We start from the raw sequence: 21,074 nt of genomic DNA, 5'->3' as shown, positions 1-21,074 counted from the left end.
GAAACAGAACAGCTAGAGTACAATAAACTGCAATAATTACAGCATAATCTCTAGTCCTGAAATGTGTCAAACACAAAGGAAATGGATATAAAGTAAACATATAGGTAGAAAACAGAGCAGACAAACATCTGCATGTATAAAACTTCAAACTAGTGTACCCCTATGCGGGCAATATCTTAAATGCATTGCCCATCACTCAGTAAAAATACGGAACGGATAATAAATGCTGTGGTCGCTTGGTCCCCTCCGTCCAGAGATAGCAAAGTTAAATGATTAGAGCAGTCCTAAATGGGATCAGATATCATAGCTAACATAGAGTCAATCGTGTCTTGAGTGTCTAGCCGTGGGCCCCATATCTTCGTAAACTTTTGGCAGCCTCTTGCCTCAAAAAGAGTGGGAGTGTTTTATTAAAAAGGTGTTTCCACAACCCAAAGTGTAGGACCTCTGTGCGAGTCCAATGCGCTAAAATAATATCCAGCCAAATGTTACCCTGACTGAGCCACAGACATTGCTGTGAAGAATCCATGTTTGTGCAGCTTTCATAATCTATTCTGTATTATTATGCAGTATATGTGTGCTCTTTGCCATTCTGAACCTGTTTCGCATTATACACTAAACAAAATTATAACCGCAAGAAATTTGTTTTTGCCCCATTTTTCATGAGCTGACTTCAAAGATCTAAGACTTTTTCTATGTACACAAAAGGCCTATTTCTCTCAAATATGGTTCACAAATCTGTCTCTGTGTTAGTGAGCACTTCTCCTTTGCTGAGATAATCCATCCACCTCACAGGTGTGACATATCAAGATGCTGATTAGACAGCATGATTATTGCACAGGTGTGCCTTAGGGTCCTTTCACACGAACGATCCGATCAGATCCGCCTGTCAGTTTTTTAGGCGGACCTGATTGGATCCTCCATGCATCCCTATGGGGCAGTGGATGTGAGCGGTGACATGTCCGCTGCCACCCGCATCCGATCCTGTCCGTGAAATCCGGATGGATGGAAATCCTATTTTCCATCCGTCCAGGGGATCGGTTTGGATGAGAACGGACAGGCGGTCCGTTCTCATCCGATTCCCCCATAGAGAGCAGCGGGGCTCTGACACTTCCCTCTCAGCACACAGTGCGGAGACGGAGCTATCATCCGCCTGCTCAGCGGGTATAGGCAGATCGACCCCTGCTGAGCAGAGAACGGAGCTCATCGCAAGGCGGATCGTGTGAAAGGACCCTTAGGCTGGCCACAATAAAAGGCCACTCTAAAATGTGCAGTTTCATCACACAGCATAATGCCACAGATGTTGCAAGTTTTGAGGGAGCGTGCAATTGGCATGCTGACTGCAGCAATGTCCACCAGAGCTGTTGCCCGTGAATTGAATGTTCATTTCTCTACCATAAGCCATCTCCAAAGGCATTTCAGAGAATTTGGCAGTACATCCAACCGTCCTCACAACCGTAGACCACGTGTAACCACACAAGCCCAGGACCTCCACATCAAGCATCTTCACCTCCAAGATCACCTGAGACCAGCCACCCGGACAGCTGCTGCACCAATTGGTTTGCATAACCAAAGAATATCTGCAGAAACCATCTCAGGGAAGCTCATCTGCATGCTCGTCATCCTCATCGGGCTCTTGACCTGACTGCAGTTCATCGTCGTAACTGACTTGAGTGGGCAAATGCTCACATTATATGGAGTCTGACACTTTGGAGAGGTGGATGATTTCCGGTTTTCTTAGATCTTTTGAGTTCAGCTCATGAAAAATGGGGGCAACAACAAGTGTTGCATTTATAATTTTGTTCAGTATAGATTCTAACATTGTACCCGTGGACTGCGAGTTACAGTCACTCTCTGTCTGGCCAAATACCAATCCTGATACAACTTTAAAATCTAAAATACTGAACTGAGGATTGTAACTGGAGAGTTTGTTTTTAGAAATGTTTGATAACAGAACCATATGTAGGATTTGAATTAGCCCCTCTGTGCCAGCACTTTATTTTTCTCCTTTGTCCATGAACAAGGGCTTCCTACTTATCAGTCTGTCGGACTCATGTCTGGTTCTCCTATATGATGAATAGAGCTCCGGTGTGTAATGTGCAGAAATCTCACCTGAACCTGAGCGTCTCCTGTATATGAAGAATCCAATAATAGCACCGATAATCAGCACTACAGCAACAGCCACAACACCGATAATTATAGGAGTATTGTTAGACTCTGCGCTGGGATCTGAGAGGGAAACACAAAAGTAACATCATTTGAGATCGACTGATTACAGTACATAGAAGCACAGTGTTCCTGCATTGTTACATCATATCATTACTAGTGAACATTATAATGCAATAAATTAGATATAATGGTCTATAATGAGATAAAGTGTAATGGTACAGACTTACACGTGCCTGACACTTCATAAACATGTGCGTTAAGTTGGTGACAGATCATAAAGGATATTCACCAGTCCACCATAAACAATAACACAGTGCAATTATCAGGAATTAGTTTCATAATTGTGGAAGTTACACCTGGGAAGGGCATACATTTTTCCAAATCATCTGCAAAGAGGTGAGCTATAGAGGTTCTATATAAATGTTTAATAGCACAGTATAGTGGGTTACAGCAACTAATATTTGACTAATGAATACACTTTTAGCTGTATTGGGTCTAAGCAGATAAATGGAGCCCATTATCTCCATAACACATGTATAGACTGTCAATGCACCTGTAGCACCCACAGTGTACAGAGTAGGTGTATTTATTTTGGCTCCTCTGTAGGCAGAGGAGCGTAGGTTTTTTATTTGTGCTTAGCTGTGCAAAGTCCCAAGGGCTAGGTATATGCTACCTCCCCCTGGCTTCCAGAATTTGCTGGATAGTTCTGGAACTTAGAGGGCAGAGAAAAATAGGCCAAAACCTGAATATTTATGGACAGCCCAGAAGGCAGGGAAATAGGCCATAAAAACATTCAGGAGCCTGCCAGTGAGGGAGCAGAATCCAGGATTCAGTTGCCTGGAGGGGACCCCTGTGCCTCTGCCTCTGGGCAGAAGGACAAGAGAGAGAACTCGCAAGGAAAGTAGCAGCTGGAAGTCTCACCCATTTACCAGCCTCCACTAGGCTTAGCTGAAGCCATCCTGATGGACAAGGTCTGGCCCGTGTTGCACTAAAGTCTGTACAGCAGTCTCTTGAAACTTCAGAATTCACTTAAAAAACGGACTGAGTGAGTAACTTCTGTTTTCATCACACCCCAAGCCTGGATAGAGGGGGCAGCAGGATGCAATATTTTGCTGGGCAATAACCAAAGGAAAGCTTAGAGCTAATACAAAGCCATCAGAGGCCATCCCACTGCTCTAGCTTCGGTATTTAGCAGCCAGGTGCATTAGCATTCAAGGAGCAGCAAATGCATTCTCCAGTTGGAACGTTTTGTCACTTTTTGCTGTGCCAATAATCCTACAAGTGGACAGCGTTGTTGGAGTTAATATCTAGCGGCCTAAGACATTAGCAATCCTCAAGATCTCATTCAAGTTCTATAGTTTCAGTAATCCCATGATTTGCTATTCACGTTTATCCCTTAACTAAACAAAAACATCAAAACAAAAATCCCCCAGGACTGGGGGGGGGACTATTGAGCATGTGAGAAAGTTGCAACATTCATGTTGCCTTGGAAGGCCCAAAAATCCAGCGGCTCCTACGGGAGTAAGTGCTACACACCTCATTGCACAACAAAGGTCCCTTACTATAAGGCCCAACTACGGGAGTTAGTCAAAATTAGTATACCCTTGTAAAGGGATTATGTCTAGGGGATAGATACAACCCCCGTTTCAGGCCTTTTCTACCCTGCGGGAGATCCTTTCTCTATTAATTATCAATGGAGGGAACAGGAGTACAGCCACGGCCATGAGCAGCTTAGAAAGGAGGCTGCAGTGATCCGGTCACACTGCTGGAATGTAGAGTAAGGACATTTTTCCTCTATATCACAGCACCCTTAGAAATACTGAGCATTTAATCCTTGAAATGCAGGGGCCCCACTGCAAAGGTAGATTTTCACTATTTCTGGAGTTAGGCTTAAGGTATGAGGAACATGCAGAGAATATGTATTGATATATTATGTGCTTTGATGCAGGTGAATTTCACTGTAGATACAGCGGGTATAGAAAAGAATCACCCCAATTTAAAATAATGACATTTTGTTGCTTTTCAGCCTGAAATGAAGACAGACACTATTTTTGTTTTATCTGGCTGTATTTACTTAGTGCAACTTATAACATCCAAGTAAAAGATATAACACCAACATGTCAGAAAAAATAAAAACAAACATTCAAAAACAGAATCACTGAGTTGGAAAAAAGGATCACCCCCTCCTAAAAATGACTTGTAAACTCAGTCAGGTGTAGCTGATCATCTTCTCAATGGCACACAAAGACATTTGACTTTCAACTGTGGTCATTTTGATTAGCTCAGCACCGAAATAGCTTTCCTGGAGCATTTCAGTCCCTGGTAGTGCAACTGAAGAAAACAATTAACTATGGGTGGCAAAGCACGATCAAAAGATCTCCGGGAGAAATTTGTGGACAGGCACAAGTCAGGAGATGGATACAAACATTTTCAAAGGCTTTATCAATTTATTTATTTCAGGTACTTATATAGCACTGTCAATTTACGCAGCACTTTCCATATACATTGTACATTCACATCAGTCCCTACCCTTAAGGAGCTTGCAATCTAAGGTCCCTAACTCACATACACAGTAGGGCCAATTTTTTTTTTATACAGGATCCAATTAACCTAACCGCATGTCTTTGGAGTGTGGGAGGAAACCGGAGTACCCAGAGGAAACCCATGCAGGCACAGGGAGAACATGCAAACTCCTGGCAGGTAGTGTCATGGTTGGGATTCGAACCAGTGACCCTCTTGCTGCTAGGTGAAAGTGCTAACCACTACACCTTTGTGCCACCCCTTATCAATGCCTAGAAGCACAGTGACATCTATTATTAGGAAGTGGAAGGTTGTTTCCGTAAGAGATCAGACCCTCTCTGGTATAAAATGTAATAAATGTACAGGAGATTTACTGCATATGCTTTGGGCATGTGACAAAATGTGTCCCTCTTTGTCTAATGTAACTCACTTTATCAGTACTTGCTTTGAGTTTACTAAGGGCTCACAGTAACAGGCTTACAAACTGTAAATATGTTGCTTCTTTACCGTATTTCAGCGTGGCTCCCGGCAATCACGTGACTGGCTGGCTCTCTCCTCTCCCCAGTCTGACAGATGCAGGGGGCGGGGCTGAGATTTCCCCACAGACATCAGGCGGGAGAGAGAAGGAGAGGAGAGAGAGCGACGGCTGGTCACGTGATCGTAAGGAGCCGCTCTGAAATACGGTGAAGAAGGCATTTTTTTTTACAAAAACAAAGAGACAGGAGCACTTGTGATTAGGGAACAGAGAGGATTATATAGGACAAGAAAAGTTATTTCTTTATCGTACATCACGGGACACAGCGCTGGTAATAATAACTATTTGGGTTATACGCCACCTATAGGTGAATGGACACTGGCAACCTATAGACAGGAAGTTCCTCCTATATAACCCCTCCCATACAGGAAGAACATCAGTTTTTCCGCCAGTGTCTTGAAGGTGGTGGTTATGGCTATTAAAGCTCTCCAAGTTTGTAATGTCCCAGAAAAAGGGGGTGATCTAATTGGATCCATTCAAATTGCTAAGCGCTAAAAGGATGGTACCCGAGCCTCAGCAGCCGAAGACCCGAGGTTCAGCCTGTAATGTAACTCTCTGGGCGCTGGACCCTGGGAAATGGAACCCTGGTTAAATTTCTTACCCAAGGTGATTCCAGCAGGGTTAAATCCATGTGCAGAGCGGCGCACGTGAATGACGCCACATGCCAGCACAAGCAAAGTTTTATCTATTAAAAACCGAAGCTCGGTTATGAGTAAGCGGCCTTGAGTGCCGTGAAACGCGTTAACCTTGGATCACCTGTTCCCTGCACTGTCTGTCTACATATGATTTTGAAGAATAAAGAGATTTTATTGCTTTCATTTACCTGAGTGCGGTTCCACTATTTCTGAGGTATCCATTGGTGACATGGAGTCACAGGCTGATCATATCTCCTCTTTAGAGGATTCGGAGTCTGAGGAACCATTTACAGCCTCTCACTCCCAGAGATTGCTGACTCAATCCCTCACTGAAATGGTGCGGGTTGGGTTTAAATTGCCTCCATCGGAGGTATCTGAGGTCTCTTATTCCTTGCTAGGTTCTTTACGCCCTCAGCAAAGGGCTCAGGCCTTCTCACCCCCTGCTGCAGCAGTTGGTGTATGCGGATTGGGATTACCCTGACAGGTTGTTCATGCCTCCAAAGTGATTTTCTTTGCTATATCCTATGGAGGAGAGTTTCAAGAAAAAGTGGGCTATGCCATCTGTTGACGCAGCTATCTCTTCTGTGAATAAGAATTTAACCTGTCCAGTTGATAATGCCCAAGTGTTTAAGGATCCAGCAGATAAGAAACTGGAATCCCTATTTAAGGCTTCCTTTGCTGTTGCTGGCTCTGCTGTTCAACCAGCTATTGCAGCTATAGGGGTCTGTCAGTCCTTGAAGGACTGTTTTAAGAGGCTAAGGATCTACCTATTCGTATTGAATCTGCAGATGATTTAGCAGAGATTTCTCGTGCTTTGCTGTTTTCAATTGATGCGCTTAAGGATTCTAACCATACAAGTATCCCGGGTGGCCCTCCTCTCTGTTCATATGCCCAGAGTTCAGTGGCTGAAAAATTGGTCGGTAGAAATGCCTTGTAAAAAATTGTTGACCAATTTCCCCTTTCATGGGGAGCGTCTTTTTGGGGAGGATCAGGATAAATATATCCAGAAAATCTCGGGGGGGGGGGGGGGGGGGAGAGTGCATTATTACTTAAGTTAAGAGAAGGAATACAGTAAAAACCCGTCTTTTAAGACTCTGAGTGTCACTGTCCCTACCAATGTAGCATCATCGAAGCAGTTTCGACGGCCTCAGCCGTCAAGTTTCAGAAAGCCTCAAGGTTAAAAAGAAGCCTTGGGTCCAAAATCCTGGTAAAGCAGGTTCTAAGTCCGCCTTATGAAGTGGTGCCCCCACTCGATCGGTTGGGGGGAAGACTTTTACAGTTTTCAAAAACGTGGGAACAAATGGTTCAAGACAAATGGGTCTTATCCACTGTGGCTCGGGGCTACATGATAGAGTTCTGAGAGTTTCCTCCCTATCGATTTCTGGACTCAAGTGTTCCTACATGCCCAGAAAAAAAGGAGGTCCCTGTTCCAGGCCCTAGAGCAAATTTGGATCCAGGGTGTAATTGTGGAGGTTCCAGTCAGTGAAAGATTTACAGGGTTTTATTCAAACCTCTTTACAGTGCCAAACCAAATGGCGAGGTGAGACGCATTCTGGATCTCAAAGCTCTAAATCAATATTTAACCGTTCGGTCATTTTGCATGGAATCAATCCGCTCGGTAGTAGCCTCTCTAGGAAGAGGAAACTTTTTGGCCTCCTTAGATAGCAGGGATGCATACCTTCCATTTGCCAATCCTCAGGCCCCATCAAAAGTTTCTGGATTTTGCAGTGGGGAAGTGCCATTTCCAGTTTGTGACTCTGCCCTTTGGCCTTGCTACAGCTCCTGGAGTGTTCACAAAAGTTTTGGCACCGGTATTGGCCTTCCTAAGGGCTCAAGGCATCTCAGCAATAGGATACCTGGACGACCTGCTGCTCAAGAACCATTCAAACCCAGGTCTGACACAAGATGGGTCTCTTACAATCCAGTTCTTAGAAAGTCTGGGTTGGATTACCAACAGAAAAAAGTCGGCCTTAAGGCCTGTTCAAGTCCTGGAATATCTAGCTCTGGTTTTAGACACGTCTCAGGCAAAGATTTTCTTGCCATCAGAGAAGGCTCTGGCTCTAAAGAAGCAAGTTCAGTTCCTAAGGGGGAAAAAGTTTGCCTCCATTCGGCTGTGCATAAGGTTGCTAGGCAAGATGGTGTCCTGCTTCGAAGCGATTCATTATGTGCAGTTCCACTCTAGACTGTTTCAGAACAGTATTCTTTGGGCTTGGAACAAGAAAGTCCAAGCCTTGGATTGCTCAATGTTCGTTCTCCCAAGAGTAAGGCGGGATCTGGTTTGGTGGTTGGTTCCCACCAACTTAATCAAGGGGAAATCTTTTCTGCCGGTAGCCTGGAAGGTGGTAACTACAGACGCCAGCCTGCTGGGCTGGGGTGATGTCCTGGAGGATCTGTCTGCCCAGGGAACGTGGTCTCAGACGGAAAAGATTTTACCCATCAACATTTTGGAAATCCGAGCTGCCCGTTTGGCACTGAATTATTGGACATCCAAACTACAGAGATGTCCTGTCAGGATTCAGTCCAACAACTCGACCCTAGTGGCTTATATCAACCATCAGGGCGGCACCAGGAGCCAGTCGGATCAGAAAGAGGTGTCTGTCAGCAGTTTTCATGCCACCCGAAGTGTTTCGGCTGATCTGTCAAGGTTTGGGTACTCCCAATGTGGATCTATTGGCATCCAGGTTCAACAACAAACTGGACAACTTTGTTTCCAGATACAAGGATCCGATCGCGATCGGAATAGATGCTCTGGTGACTCCTTGGTCACGGTTCAACCTGATTTATGCATTTCCACCAGTTCAGCTTTTACCTCGGCTGCTGAATAGGATACAGGTGGAGGGGAAACCGGTAATCCTAGTGGCCCAGGAGGTCTTGGTACGCAGAAATCGTAAGGTTAGCAGTAGGGAAGCCATGGTTGCTGCCATGCTGTCCGGATCTGCTATCTCAAGGTCCCATATTCCACCCTGCTTTACGGTCGTTGAATTTGACGGTCTGGCTATTGAAACCAGAATATTAAAAGACAGGGGGGTCTCGGCTTCGGTTCTGGCCACATTGATTAATGCCAGGAAACCCGTTTCTAGGAAAATCTATTACAGAGTTTGGAAGGCCTATATTTCTTGGTGTGAATCCAAGAAATGGCATCCGCAAAAGTATGCTATTGGGAGAAATTTTGCCTTTCTTCAATTAGGGGTGGACTTGAAATTGGCCTTAGGAACCATTAAAGCGGAGTTCCGGCCTCGGAAATTATTTTTTACTAAAAATACCCCCGGGACAGTCAGGGCTAGTGCATTCCACAATGGATAGCCTCTGAACTGTCCCAGGTCACACTTACCTTTTAGAAGAAATACTGACCTTGAAAATTTCTTTTCCAGGGCTGCCATCTCAGGTGTGGGCAGCTGAAGCCAGCGCATCCTCTTCTGCGTCCTTTTCCGTGTCCTCCTAGGTCCCACAATGCACTGCACCGGCCCAACTGTCACTTCCAGTGCAGGAGCTGTTTAGCAGGGAATGACGCGCATGCACCGGAAGTGACGAGCGGGGCCGGTGCAGGCGCATTGATTCCTGGGAGCAATGACGTTCAGCTCCCAGGAATCAATGCAAGCGGCCGTAGAGGGATGAAAGGTGAGTATATTTTCTTCAATATCAAGGTAAGTAAACAAAAAATAAAAAAATTGTGACTATCCATTTATTTTACAGGTGACACAGAGCAAGCGGATGGGCCAAAGTGGATTTTGAGGCCGGAACTCTGCTTTAAAAGGACAAGTCTCCACCTTGTCAATTTTTTCCCAGAGACCGTTGGCTACGCACTCTTTGGTTCGAAAGTTTTTGCAAGGTGTGATTTGCATGGTTTCACCAGTTAAACCACCCCTATGTCCTTGGGACTTGAATATGATTCTCTCGGCCTTGCAGAAGCAGCCTTTTGAGCCTATGGGGCATATTCCCTTACTACTGTGGTTGAGGAAGCCGTTTTTTTTTTGGTTGCTATAACCTCAGCTAGAAGGGTGTCAGAGTTACCTGCTCTTTCGTGTAAAGAACCCTTTCTAATTCTGCATAAGGATAAGGTAGCATTTCGTCCTCATCCTTCTTTTCTCCCTAAGGTAGTTTCTGGTTTTCACTTAAACCAGGACATTGTTCTTACTTCCATTTTTCCTAATCCTCAGTCTACTGAGGAAAGGTTGCTACATTCTCTTGACATTGTACGTGCGGTTAAAGTCTATTTAACCAGGTCAGCACAGATCTGTAATACTCATGCTTTCTTTATATTGCCGGATGGGCCAAAGACAGGCCAGGCAGCAACTTCCTCCACTATTTCTAGGTGGATTCGTCAGATCATTTCTCAAGCTTATGGCTTGAATGGTAAGGTTCTGCCTTATAACTTAAAGGCCCACTCTACCAGAAGGGTAAGTGCTTCATGGGCAGTGCACCATCAAGTATATTTGGCCCAGATCTGCAAAGCTGTTACCTGGTCTTAAGTTCATACGTTCACAAAATTCTACCACGTGGACGTTAGAGCCCGTGAAGAGGCTCAATTTGGTAGTAGCGTGTTGTAAGCAGCTGTATAGTCCTATGTTATTTCTTTGCTCAGGGGCAAGTTTGGGACTCTGTGTCCCCTCCCCTCAAGGGCATTGCTTTAGGACATCCCAAATAGTTATTATTATCAGCTCTGTGTCCCGTGATGTACGATAAAGAAAATTGTATATTTCCTACAGCTTACCTGTAAAATCCTTTTCTTGGAGTACATCACGAGACACAGAGCTCCCTCCCCTCTTTTCTCTGGGATCTTCATTGCTTGCTTCAAAAACTGATGTTCTTCCTGTGTGGGAGGGGTTATATAGGAGGAACGTCCTGTCTATTGGTTGCCAGTGTCCATTCACCTATAGGTGGCGTATAACCCAAATAGTTTTTATTACCAGCTCTGATGTACTCCAAGAAAAGGATTTTACAGCTAAGCTGTAGGAAAAATCCTATTTTTAGCAGCAGGAGGGGAGGGGGCGGGCCAGACAGGCAGGAAAGGAGAGGAGCACAGAGTAGGACGGGGGAGAGCTGTGGATGAGGGAGCCAGGTAAATTAACCACGGTGTCATGGCTCAGCAGCCATGATATACTGTGGTCAGTTTACAGGGCGGAGTATATAGCCAGGCAGGATCAGCCAGGTTTTTTAGGTGATATGGTGGGCCAAATTACACAGCACAAGCACTGTGCTGTGTAACATGCTTTAACCATTGGCTGCCCGTCCACTGTCAAATGAAGGTGGAGCAGTGCGGCTCTCGTTCAGGGACAACGTCATATGACGGTGCCCCAGAACGGCTTCTCTGGCGTGCACTGCGGCGATCGTGGCCCTTATCTTGGTAAAGAGCCAATGACGTGGATCTTTACCCATGTGATCGGCTGTGTCCAATCACAGCCGGTCACATTACTGTCAGAGTATGTGGCGAGGAGAGCCAATCAGCGGCTCCTCCTCAAAGGGGAGTCTAGGACAGGTAATCAGGGCACTGATCATCAGTGACATAATTACAGAAAAGTAAAAAAACAGTGCCCACCATCAGTGCTGCCAGTCAGTGCCTGCTTATCTGTGCTGCCCATTAGTGTCCATCAGTGCCGCCTGTCAGTGCCCATCAGTGCTGCCCGTCATTGCTCATCAGTGCGGCCCGTCAGTGCCCATCAGTGCCACCTCATCAGTGCAGCCTATCAGTGCCCATCAGTGCCACCTCATCAGCGCACATCAGTGAAGGAGAAAAATTACTTAATTTCAAAATTTACTGACAGAAAATAAGAAAAAAACGTTTTTTTTTTTTTTTTTTTTTAAATTTCTGTCTTTTTCTTTAGTTTTTGTAAAAATAAAAAACCCAGTGGTGATTAAATACCACCAAAAGAAAGCTCTATTTGTGTGAAAAAAATGATAAAAATTTCATATGGTTACAGTGTAGCATGACCACGCAATTGTCATTCAAAATGTGACAGCGCTGAAAGCTAAAAATTGGCCTGGGCAGGAAGGGGGTGAAAGTGCCCTGTATTGAAGTGGTTAAGGGAACAGGATCTTTTTTTTTTTTTTGGGTTAACAAATGCTTTAACTTTGTACTGCAATGCACATTCACAGGCATTACCTATAATACACATTACGGTGTGGAAAAGCTCATGTACAGGCTCCACTCATGTTATTGGGAAACTACTGAGGGCATTTGAAGTGGGAGAAGGATCATCATTGGACTGTCTGTGGAAGGAAGAGCTTTATCTGCTCCAATGTATTCTGTTTCCAGTTCACCCTGTAGAGGCAGAATGTGGTGTACTACCTCTATCCTCATCATCCATAGAAGGGAGCATCTCCCATTATTCATGGATGGTTGTGAAGCTGCGATGTCTTCATTGGGAAGCTTCAACATACCAATACCATAACCCAACAGTTTTAGGGGCCAAAAGTGCTCCAAAACTGCAAGGAACGGGGGTCCTATTTTTTTGATTCACTCAATGGATAAAAAGCTAAGGAGTGATTGTCAACAATGTTCACTTAAATTAGACATTTCCTGGAGAGAAATCATGAGACTGCCATTGATGAACTCCTTCTGGAAATTATTTGAGCAGATCAACTAAATCAGTTCATGCGAAACCGAACGGGGGGGCGTGACCAGATGATGGCGCCGTGAGCATGCAGCAGCATGGAGCTCTGTGAGTAGAAGCGGAGCCTGTCCCCGCCAGCCAGCGTTCCCAGCCCCTGTTAGCGGGATCAGCGGGCCGGAGCCCGTGGCTCTCCCAGGCACCCTCCAAGGAACAGTACAGCTACGTACCCGTCGGTGTCCCGGAATGGTTTGGGCTACGTCCGGGGGTCAGCGCGCGGTGTATGCCCTTGGAGATCGGAGCTTTTGGCGCCATTCGTGCGCAACAGCCTGGAGCCCTGTGAGGAGGGGAGGTGCCGGCGTATGTCTGCTAGACGGGGATAGTTTCTCCAGGTCCCTGCAAGCGGTGTTTTTAGCCAGTTGGCGCTTTGTGTACCTGCAGGTGCAGCATATATGCCTGCCGTACAAAGTATGACAGAAGCAGAGGCCATTGGCAAACGAATGGATATCACTACTTACTTTCTAAGAAGACCTGCAGTCACACAAAGCTGTGCAGTGGCGGTTAAGATGGCGCCGACACGACCACCGACCGCGGTATCCACGGGCCCCATCCCTCAGCACAAAAAGACCTCAAATCCAATATGGAACAGTTGGGAGAATCTCTTCTTAGTGTGCAAGATCTTCCCCTCCATGACCCTGCCCCAGAAGACCAGGGAGCAATACAGATACCACCAACCACAAAGCACCAATATTTGCCCGTCACAGAGTGGAGAGAATTCGTGTCCCGTATCCCTACGAAACAGGACATAAGCGACATGGCAACTACAATCGTGAGTAACTTGAAAGACGAAATTAATTTGATTAAGGTTAAAGTGGATAAGGTGGACAACAGGGTGGGTCAGATGGAGGAGGTGCAGTCCCAAATTGATGTTAGAATTAATGAATTGGAGCATTCTCAACAAATGTTACAAAAACAGATTCTCATCCTACAACTTAAGCAAGATGACAATGAAAACTGCAACCGCAGAAATGATGTTAGACTTAGAGGTTTGCCGGAGTCAGTTACCGGCCCTGAACTCAAAGAATGTGCGGTGAAGATTATGAATGGTGTAATGGAACGCCCACTCACAGAACATATCGAAATAGATAGGGTTCATAGGGTCAAGACCCCACATACCCGTGGTCTGGATCGCCCAAGGGACGTTCTAAGAATCCATTATTACTCATTTAAAGAGGAGGTTGTTAGGCGGTCTTGGACTCAGGGTCCATGGGACTTTGAAGGGAATCAAATCCGTTTTTTACCGGACCTTTCTTATAACACCCTTAAGATGAGAACCCTGCTGAAACCTTTACTAGAATTACACAGGATAAAAGTTACATTTCATTGGGGTTATCCGTTCCACCTAGTGATTACGAGAAATAAAAAATCGTTTGTGTTAAGGTGGCATGACCAACTCTTAGACCTATTTGCCTTCCTTGAAATAGCCCCAGTGCCAATCCAGTTAAGTGTGTTCGGAAACGGTGGGCCCCTATCTACATACAGTACATTGCAGTCTCAACGTCGGCAGAGGATCCCTCCAGAGACAACGACGGATGAAATACCTGCCATACTTTAGGTCATGGGAACTTCTATGACGTGTGAAAAATAGCTTCAATTACATGAACCTGTGGACAGTTTTTTCCCTTTTTTTTTTTTATTGAATCCTCTCCCTCCCCCTCTTAGTAAAAGAGGGGGACGGAGGGCTTTGAATTTATAAAGGGGCGGAGAAGGGGAAAGTTTTTTTTTTTTTTTTTTCTTTCTTTTTTCTCTCTCCCATTTGTTTTTTCTTTTTTGTGCGGGGTGAGCCCTAGCTGCAAAAAATGGGGCTTTGGGTAAGGGGAGGGTGGGGTGTGTGTGTGGGGTTGGGGAAAGGGCTGAGCCTGTTGTTTCCCTCTTTTTGGGGTTTCTCCGGCTCCATCCCCACGGACCTACCCCCCTGCCAATAGGTTTCTGGGATGGGGGAGGGGTATTGTGCCCCTTTCTCTAGGTAATATAAAGCGGGGAGGGCACGCTCTCTCCATTGCTCCATGTCTTTAATGGGAGAATTTGTGTTTTTTTTGTGTTGCAATTTTTTGCTTGACGTATACCAACCCTTGGGTCTAATTGTCTACATAAATTCTCATTTATTATCATTCTCACGGTGCCAGTCAAACACACCTACCCCATAATAGGACGCGCCTGGTTGCGCGAAACTTTCCTGATTTTAGGACAATTGTACATTTATCTGGGTTGGGTTGTGGGTGGGGGGTTATTTGTAAGGCCAGACAGTTAGTTAGTTGGGTGTAACTTTTTTTTTTTTTTGTGTGCTGGTGGGCGCTGTCCGCACTTATGGCCCTGTACGGGTCTAAGATGGGGAGAGAGGGAGAGGAGGCAAAGGGGACACCTAAAAGGACAAATCAGTTTAGACACGCGAAATTTGGATGTAGAATATCGACATTTAATGTCAGAGGTTTATCCACCCCACAGAAACGTACACGCCTGTTGCAGGATCTGAAACGGTGGCATACACAAATAGCATTCTTGCAAGAGACATATTTTAGGAAAGACTCTTTGCCTAAATTAGGCAATAGGGATTTCCCTTGGGCATATCATGCCCCTTCCCCTATTGCTAGGTCAAAGGGAGTTAGTATCCTTATCTCTAAAACGATTAAGTGGACATTAAAGGACACAATGGCAGATCCCATGGGAAGATACTTGCTGGTGAAAGGGAGTATTGGCCAAACAGAACTAACACTAGTAAATGTATATCTACCCAATTCAGACCATCTGACATTCCTGCAGCAATTAACACCGGCTATATTGGGATTCAGGGAAGGCCATCTAGTAGTAGGGGGGGATTTCAACTTTGTCCCAGAACCACTCATAGATACTTCAAAGAAGTCCTCCTGTGTTTCATACGCACGGATACGACGTTTTCAGCGCGAATTAGCGATTTTAAATTTGGTAGATCCATGGCGATTAATGCACCCGAAGGAACGGGATTTTACGTACTATTCTCCGATCCACAACGCATACACTCGAATAGACCGTATTCTGATCCCGCAGTCAGACATTCCGTTAGTTATGTCATCCAATATTGATGATTTCTCCATGTCAGATCATGCACCGGTACATGTATCTATGGACTGGGACTCTATGCTCCCTAGACCTTCTTCGTGGCGCCTTAACGAGTCCTTATTACAATTTCCTGAGATCAGGACAAAAATTGAAGAGGTGTTAAGGAATTATTTTCTGGATAACAGAGATGAAGCCTTGTCTCCTTCAATAATTTGGGAAGCACACAAGTGTGTGGTGCGGGGAGAGATAATGCGTTTAGCCTCCCAACGGAAAAAACTACAGGAGAAAAAAGTCAACGAGCTGCTATCGCAAGTAGAGACTCTTAGTAGACAACATAAAAGATCGTTGGCCATGGAGCATTTGATCCCTCTTACACGGTTGAGAGAGGAACTAAATGATCTCCTCTTTTTAAAAATAAACAAGAAACTGACATGGTCAAAAAGATACTTTTTTGAGTATGCGAACAAACCAGGAGTGATGCTGGCAAGGACACTAAGGGGCCCTAGGAAACAAACACATATCCCCCGCATAAAGAAGGCAGGTGGGGGAGAAGTGTATACCTCATCGGCGATTGCAGATGAGTTCTGCACTTTTTATCGTTCTCTGTACAATTTGCAGCCCGTGGAGGGAGGAAATTTGGACAGGGAAAAAAAAAGTTAGAAAAGATAGCGAGTTATCTACAGGACTCCGGCCTGCCTATCCTATCAAAGGAACAATCATTAGCAATGGAAGGGGAGATTACAGAGAAGGAGTTAGCGGAGGCAATGGCTCAGACTAAAATACATAAAGCACCAGGACCAGACGGTTTTACATTGCCTTATTATCAAAATTTTAGAACACCTTTGGTACAACCTTTCCTGAGGCACATTAATTCAGTTTTGAGTGGGGCGGCACTACCTATAGATTCTCTAAGGGCATACATTTCCCTTATACCTAAAGAGGGGAAAGACCCCCTATTGCCCCATCTCACTCCTGAACTGTGATACTAAACTTATGGCTAAAATACTGGCTAATCGTCTTTTGCCGTATATTCCCGATCTGATACATTTTGACCAGGTGGGCTTTGTCCCATCACGTGAAGCAAGGGACAACACGACGCGGGTCGTGGATATCATCTATTCGGCACACGAATCCCACAATAAGATGGTGTTGCTTTCCACAGATGCGGAGAAAGCATTTGACAGGGTGTCCTGGCATTTTATCCAGGCCACCCTGTCACATATTGGAGTGGGGCCGCAGATGTTGACATATATTCTATCACTTTATGTTAATCCCTCAGCAGCAGTACGCGTTAATGAATGGAGATCAGATTTTTTTATGTTATCAAACGGGACTAGGCAAGGTTGTCCATTATCCCCACTTATTTTTATCTTAACACTTGAACCCCTGTTATGTACAATACGAAGGGCACCAGATATTACTGGATTAAGGCTAGGGGGCGAACAGCACAGGGTCGCCGCATTTGCAGACGACCTAGTGTTTTTCGTCACAAATCCCACCGTGTCACTTCCAAATATATTGGAGACACTCAGAATATATGGAATGCTTGCTAACTATAAGATCAATTTGACGAAGTCAGCTGCGATGAGCATTGCTATGCCATTGCAAGAAGAACTACAATTACGGTCCGCTTTTCCATTCCATTGGGCCGAGGGCTCGTTAAAATATCTGGGGATTCAAATTACTGCGGACCCGCTAGAAATATATTGGAAAAATTATATTCCTTTACTTGGAAAGATCAAAAATGATCTGAGGGCTTGGCAGCAACTAACTCTAACCTGGTTCGGTAGGTGTAATGCATTAAAAATGAATATACTGCCCAGGATTCTGTATGTAATGCAGACTCTTCCAATAACTTTACCACCGACTTTTTTTCGTCAGATGAAGGTTTTGTTCCGTTCGTTTATTTGGGCCTCTAGGACACCTCGAATACGACTACAGACCCTATCCTTGCCAAAATCACAGGGCGGGATAGGGCTACCAGATGTATTCCGGTATTACAGGGCTATTCACTTAACTCGGGTAGTGGACTGGAACTGTAACAAGGCCAATAAGCGTTGGGTCAGGTTGGAAGTTGTTGAGGCGGGTCAGTTGACCCCCCCAGCACCGTGGTCAATTTACTCACCTACGGATAGGATTTTCTCTCATCCGGTTATAGGGACGACATTAAGAGAAACCCGAAACCCGACATATTCATCAGTACGGGAAAATAGCCCCAGCCCCCTCTCCATTGATAGCCATCATAGGCAACCCGGAATTCCCCCCGGGTTGTATGAATGGTAAAATCAGACGCCTGGCACAGATGGGAAAGACGCGCTTACATGACGTATGGCAGAGAGAACAAATTCCTTCCCAGGAAGAAATAAAATCATGGCCAGATAGTAGTCTTGACTATCTTAGTATACAGCAACTGAGACACTTTCTCAAGACATATCATCAAAGGGGGTACGTTCCTCGGAACTTAACACCCTTTGAAAAGATATGTATTTCAAATACACCACCTAAACATATGATATCTTTATTCTATTCATGGTTAATAGAAGAACAAGATAACCAGCAGTTGCCATTTATGCGTCAATGGGAACGGGAATTGGCAGTGTCTTTTACTTCTGGCCAGGTAAATCGGATTCTATCTACAGTACACAAATCCTCAATGGAGTGTAAAACGCAGGAAACGGGTTACAAAATACTAACGCGGTGGTATAGGGTCCCAGAGGTGTTACACAAAATGGACGAGAATATCTCGGAAAACTGTTGGCGTTGTGGATCGGAGGTAGGGTCCATGATGCATATTTTTTGGTCATGTCCTCTAATAGAGGAGTTCTGGACAAAAATCGCTTCGGTTATTAAACAATTAACAGCGGTAGAAATACAGGGGGACCCAGCTTTTTGTTTATTGCATCTTACAAAAATTTCTTTAAAAAGATATTGAAAATCACTGACAATTAGACTTTTGAATGCTGCAAAGGCGTGTATACCTGCTCTGTGGAGACAAACCCAGTCGCCCACGGTGGAATTATGGTACTCTAAAGTAAGAGAAATCTATAACATGGAGGAACTTACATCCTCCTTGAAAAACACAGAGGAAGAAATTAGAGCTAGATGGCTACGATGGGTTCATTTTATGGATGCAGTGACAATATAAGAAGTGTCACGTGGTCTCCTCTCCTCTCTCCCCTCTATGTTTTTTTTTTTTTTTGGGAAGGGATACTGGAGGATCTGACTGTTACTAACTCTCCCTTACTGATGCACGGGGATAGTGGGGGTTAGTTTTCACAGGGGGCTAAAGGGATGGGGGATTCCCCCTCCCCTTTCTTTTTTTTTTTTGTGTGTGTGAGAAGTTAATGAGTCAAAAACTTCGCACATTGATTCATTGCTGATAATGTATTCACAAGTTTGTAGGGCGTCCGCCCCTTCTTCTGCACGTTGGTTTTTTTTCACGAGTGTAAATATATATGTATATATTGATTATTTGGGGGATAAACACATACACAATTGGGTTTTTTTTTTCTTCCTCTGCTTTAACACAGGTATATTCTTAATTGATTGGAATGCGATTAGTGTGATTGGTGATGGATTACTTAATGAGTAGGGTGAATGTTCCAGATACGGGCCCTCCTCTTATCCCTCCCCTTGGGGGGGGGGGGGTATATATATATTTTTTTTTTTGGATGGGAGGGTATGAAATGTGTCGGTACTTTTGTGTATTGATTTGATGTTTGTGTATGTTAATCTGTCTGGTATATGTAAAAAAAAATTAATAAAAATTATCAAATTTAAAAAAAAAAAACTAAATCAGAGGAAAAATTAGGACTCCTTATCTGTATACTTGTGCTGGGTTTGTAAAGCCAAAGGGTCAGTATGACAAATTATCAACCAGTCAGTGATGGCAGCCTCTATGGTTCCCTTAACACTAAAGTTATATATGAACTAACCCTATAAATATAGTTACCCAAGTACAAAAGAACAAATACTACCATTGGTGATGCTACATAATAGAACATGGATGAAATACTTATGATAATGGTTAATATATCAAGAACAATAAATCTTATATATCTGAGAGTGGTCAGTGATAAATAGAATATTACAGAATGATGGTATGTCAATGATCTGAAGATTCTGGAATTTTCTAGAGATTACCATTTACATACAGATATTTCATTGTAAATGGATTCCAAATCTCAACAAATCACGAACCACCCGCAGTGGTGGAAAATTCTACCCCAGACACTGCTGTGCATTCCCTGAATTCTATTTATATATTTCACTACTTTATTTGGCTCCCTAGTTGCATTCATTTGTCATTTATTTAGTAACACAAACCCAGCCGGCTTATTACAAGGGATGTTTCCATTGATAGCATTACTTGTGATGATCCCACAGTGTACGGACAGTAGAGGTTCTACATACTCACCCCATATCACACGGAGAGTCTCATCCCCCAGACTGCTGTGCTCCACATGACAGGAGTAAGTGTCTCCCTCCTTGGTTGGCACTTCCACACTGACTCTGATCTGATAGGTGCCATCAGGATGGGGGAGAATTGGACTCATTTCATCTGAAGGAACATCATCCTCCCCATTCCTCACCCACTTCACATCCACAGGTCGGGGGTGAAACCCGTACACCAGGCACTGAAGTCTGGTCACATCATCCGACTGACGATGACCCCACACCCTCACCTTTGGATGCACTGAGAGAGAGAAAGAGAAAACAATATAGGTCATCTACTGACAAATGTAATCAATGTTTCACTTGTGAAATGAATGTGGTCACATATGATGACCTCCAGGATAAAGACTGAGGCCACAGTCACCACCAGTCCCTAGAAGGTGATCTGGAAGTATTATCAGCAGAGTATAGATACATCAACACAGAGCACAGTCCTGAGGACGTTCCTTTATAGGACTATTCATACAAGAGATCCAGGAGGAAACACTTAGGGTGATGTAATATGGCAATTCAAAGAGTAACAATAGTGCAGTAACCTCCATCAATAGGGTGTACTGTGTATACAATGTATATAGGGTGTAGTGTGTATGCAGTGTATATAGGGTTGGGTGTGTATACAGTGTATATAGGGTGCACTGTGTATATAGGGTGCAATGTATATACAGTGTGAATAAGGTATAGTGTGTATATAGGGTGTAATATATATACAGTGTGAATAAGGTATAGTGTGTATATAGGGTGTAATGTATATACAGTGTGAATAAGGTGTAGTGTGTATACAGTGTATATGGGATGTAGTGTGTAAACAGAGTATATATGGTTTTACTGTATATATATATATATATATATAGGGTGTAATGTGTATACAGTGTATATAGGCTGTAGTGTGTATACAGTGTATATTAAGTGTAGTGTTTTTACAGTGTATATAGGGTGTAATGTATATACAGTGTATATAGGGCATTGTGTGTATACAATGTATATAGGGTGTAGTGTGTATACAGTGTATATAGGGTGTAGTGTGTATACAGTGTATATAGGGTGTGGTGTGTAGACATTGTATATAGGGTGTAGTGTGTATACATTGTATATAGGGTGTAGTGTGTATACAATGTATAT

At 44.2% G+C, this 21,074-nt stretch overlaps 1 protein-coding gene across 1 annotated transcript in view; it reads right to left on the bottom strand.

The window, feature by feature from the left end:
* Positions 1-21,074, bottom strand: part of LOC309559453 (class I histocompatibility antigen, F10 alpha chain-like) — a 248,849-nt gene that overhangs the window by 17,843 nt on the left and 209,932 nt on the right. The window contains exons 4-5 of the mRNA XM_082262723.1: positions 19,918-20,196; positions 2,110-2,226 (exon numbers count right to left, since the gene is read on the bottom strand). Coding sequence (XP_082118849.1) covers positions 2,110-2,226; positions 19,918-20,196 — 396 coding nt within the window. The remainder of the gene's footprint in view (positions 1-2,109; positions 2,227-19,917; positions 20,197-21,074) is intronic.

Source organism: Pelophylax lessonae (genome assembly GCF_965119305.1).
Source record: "Pelophylax lessonae genome assembly, chromosome: 7".
Lineage (NCBI taxonomy): Eukaryota > Metazoa > Chordata > Amphibia > Anura > Ranidae > Pelophylax > Pelophylax lessonae.
This window is presented reverse-complemented; position numbering and strand designations above follow the sequence as displayed.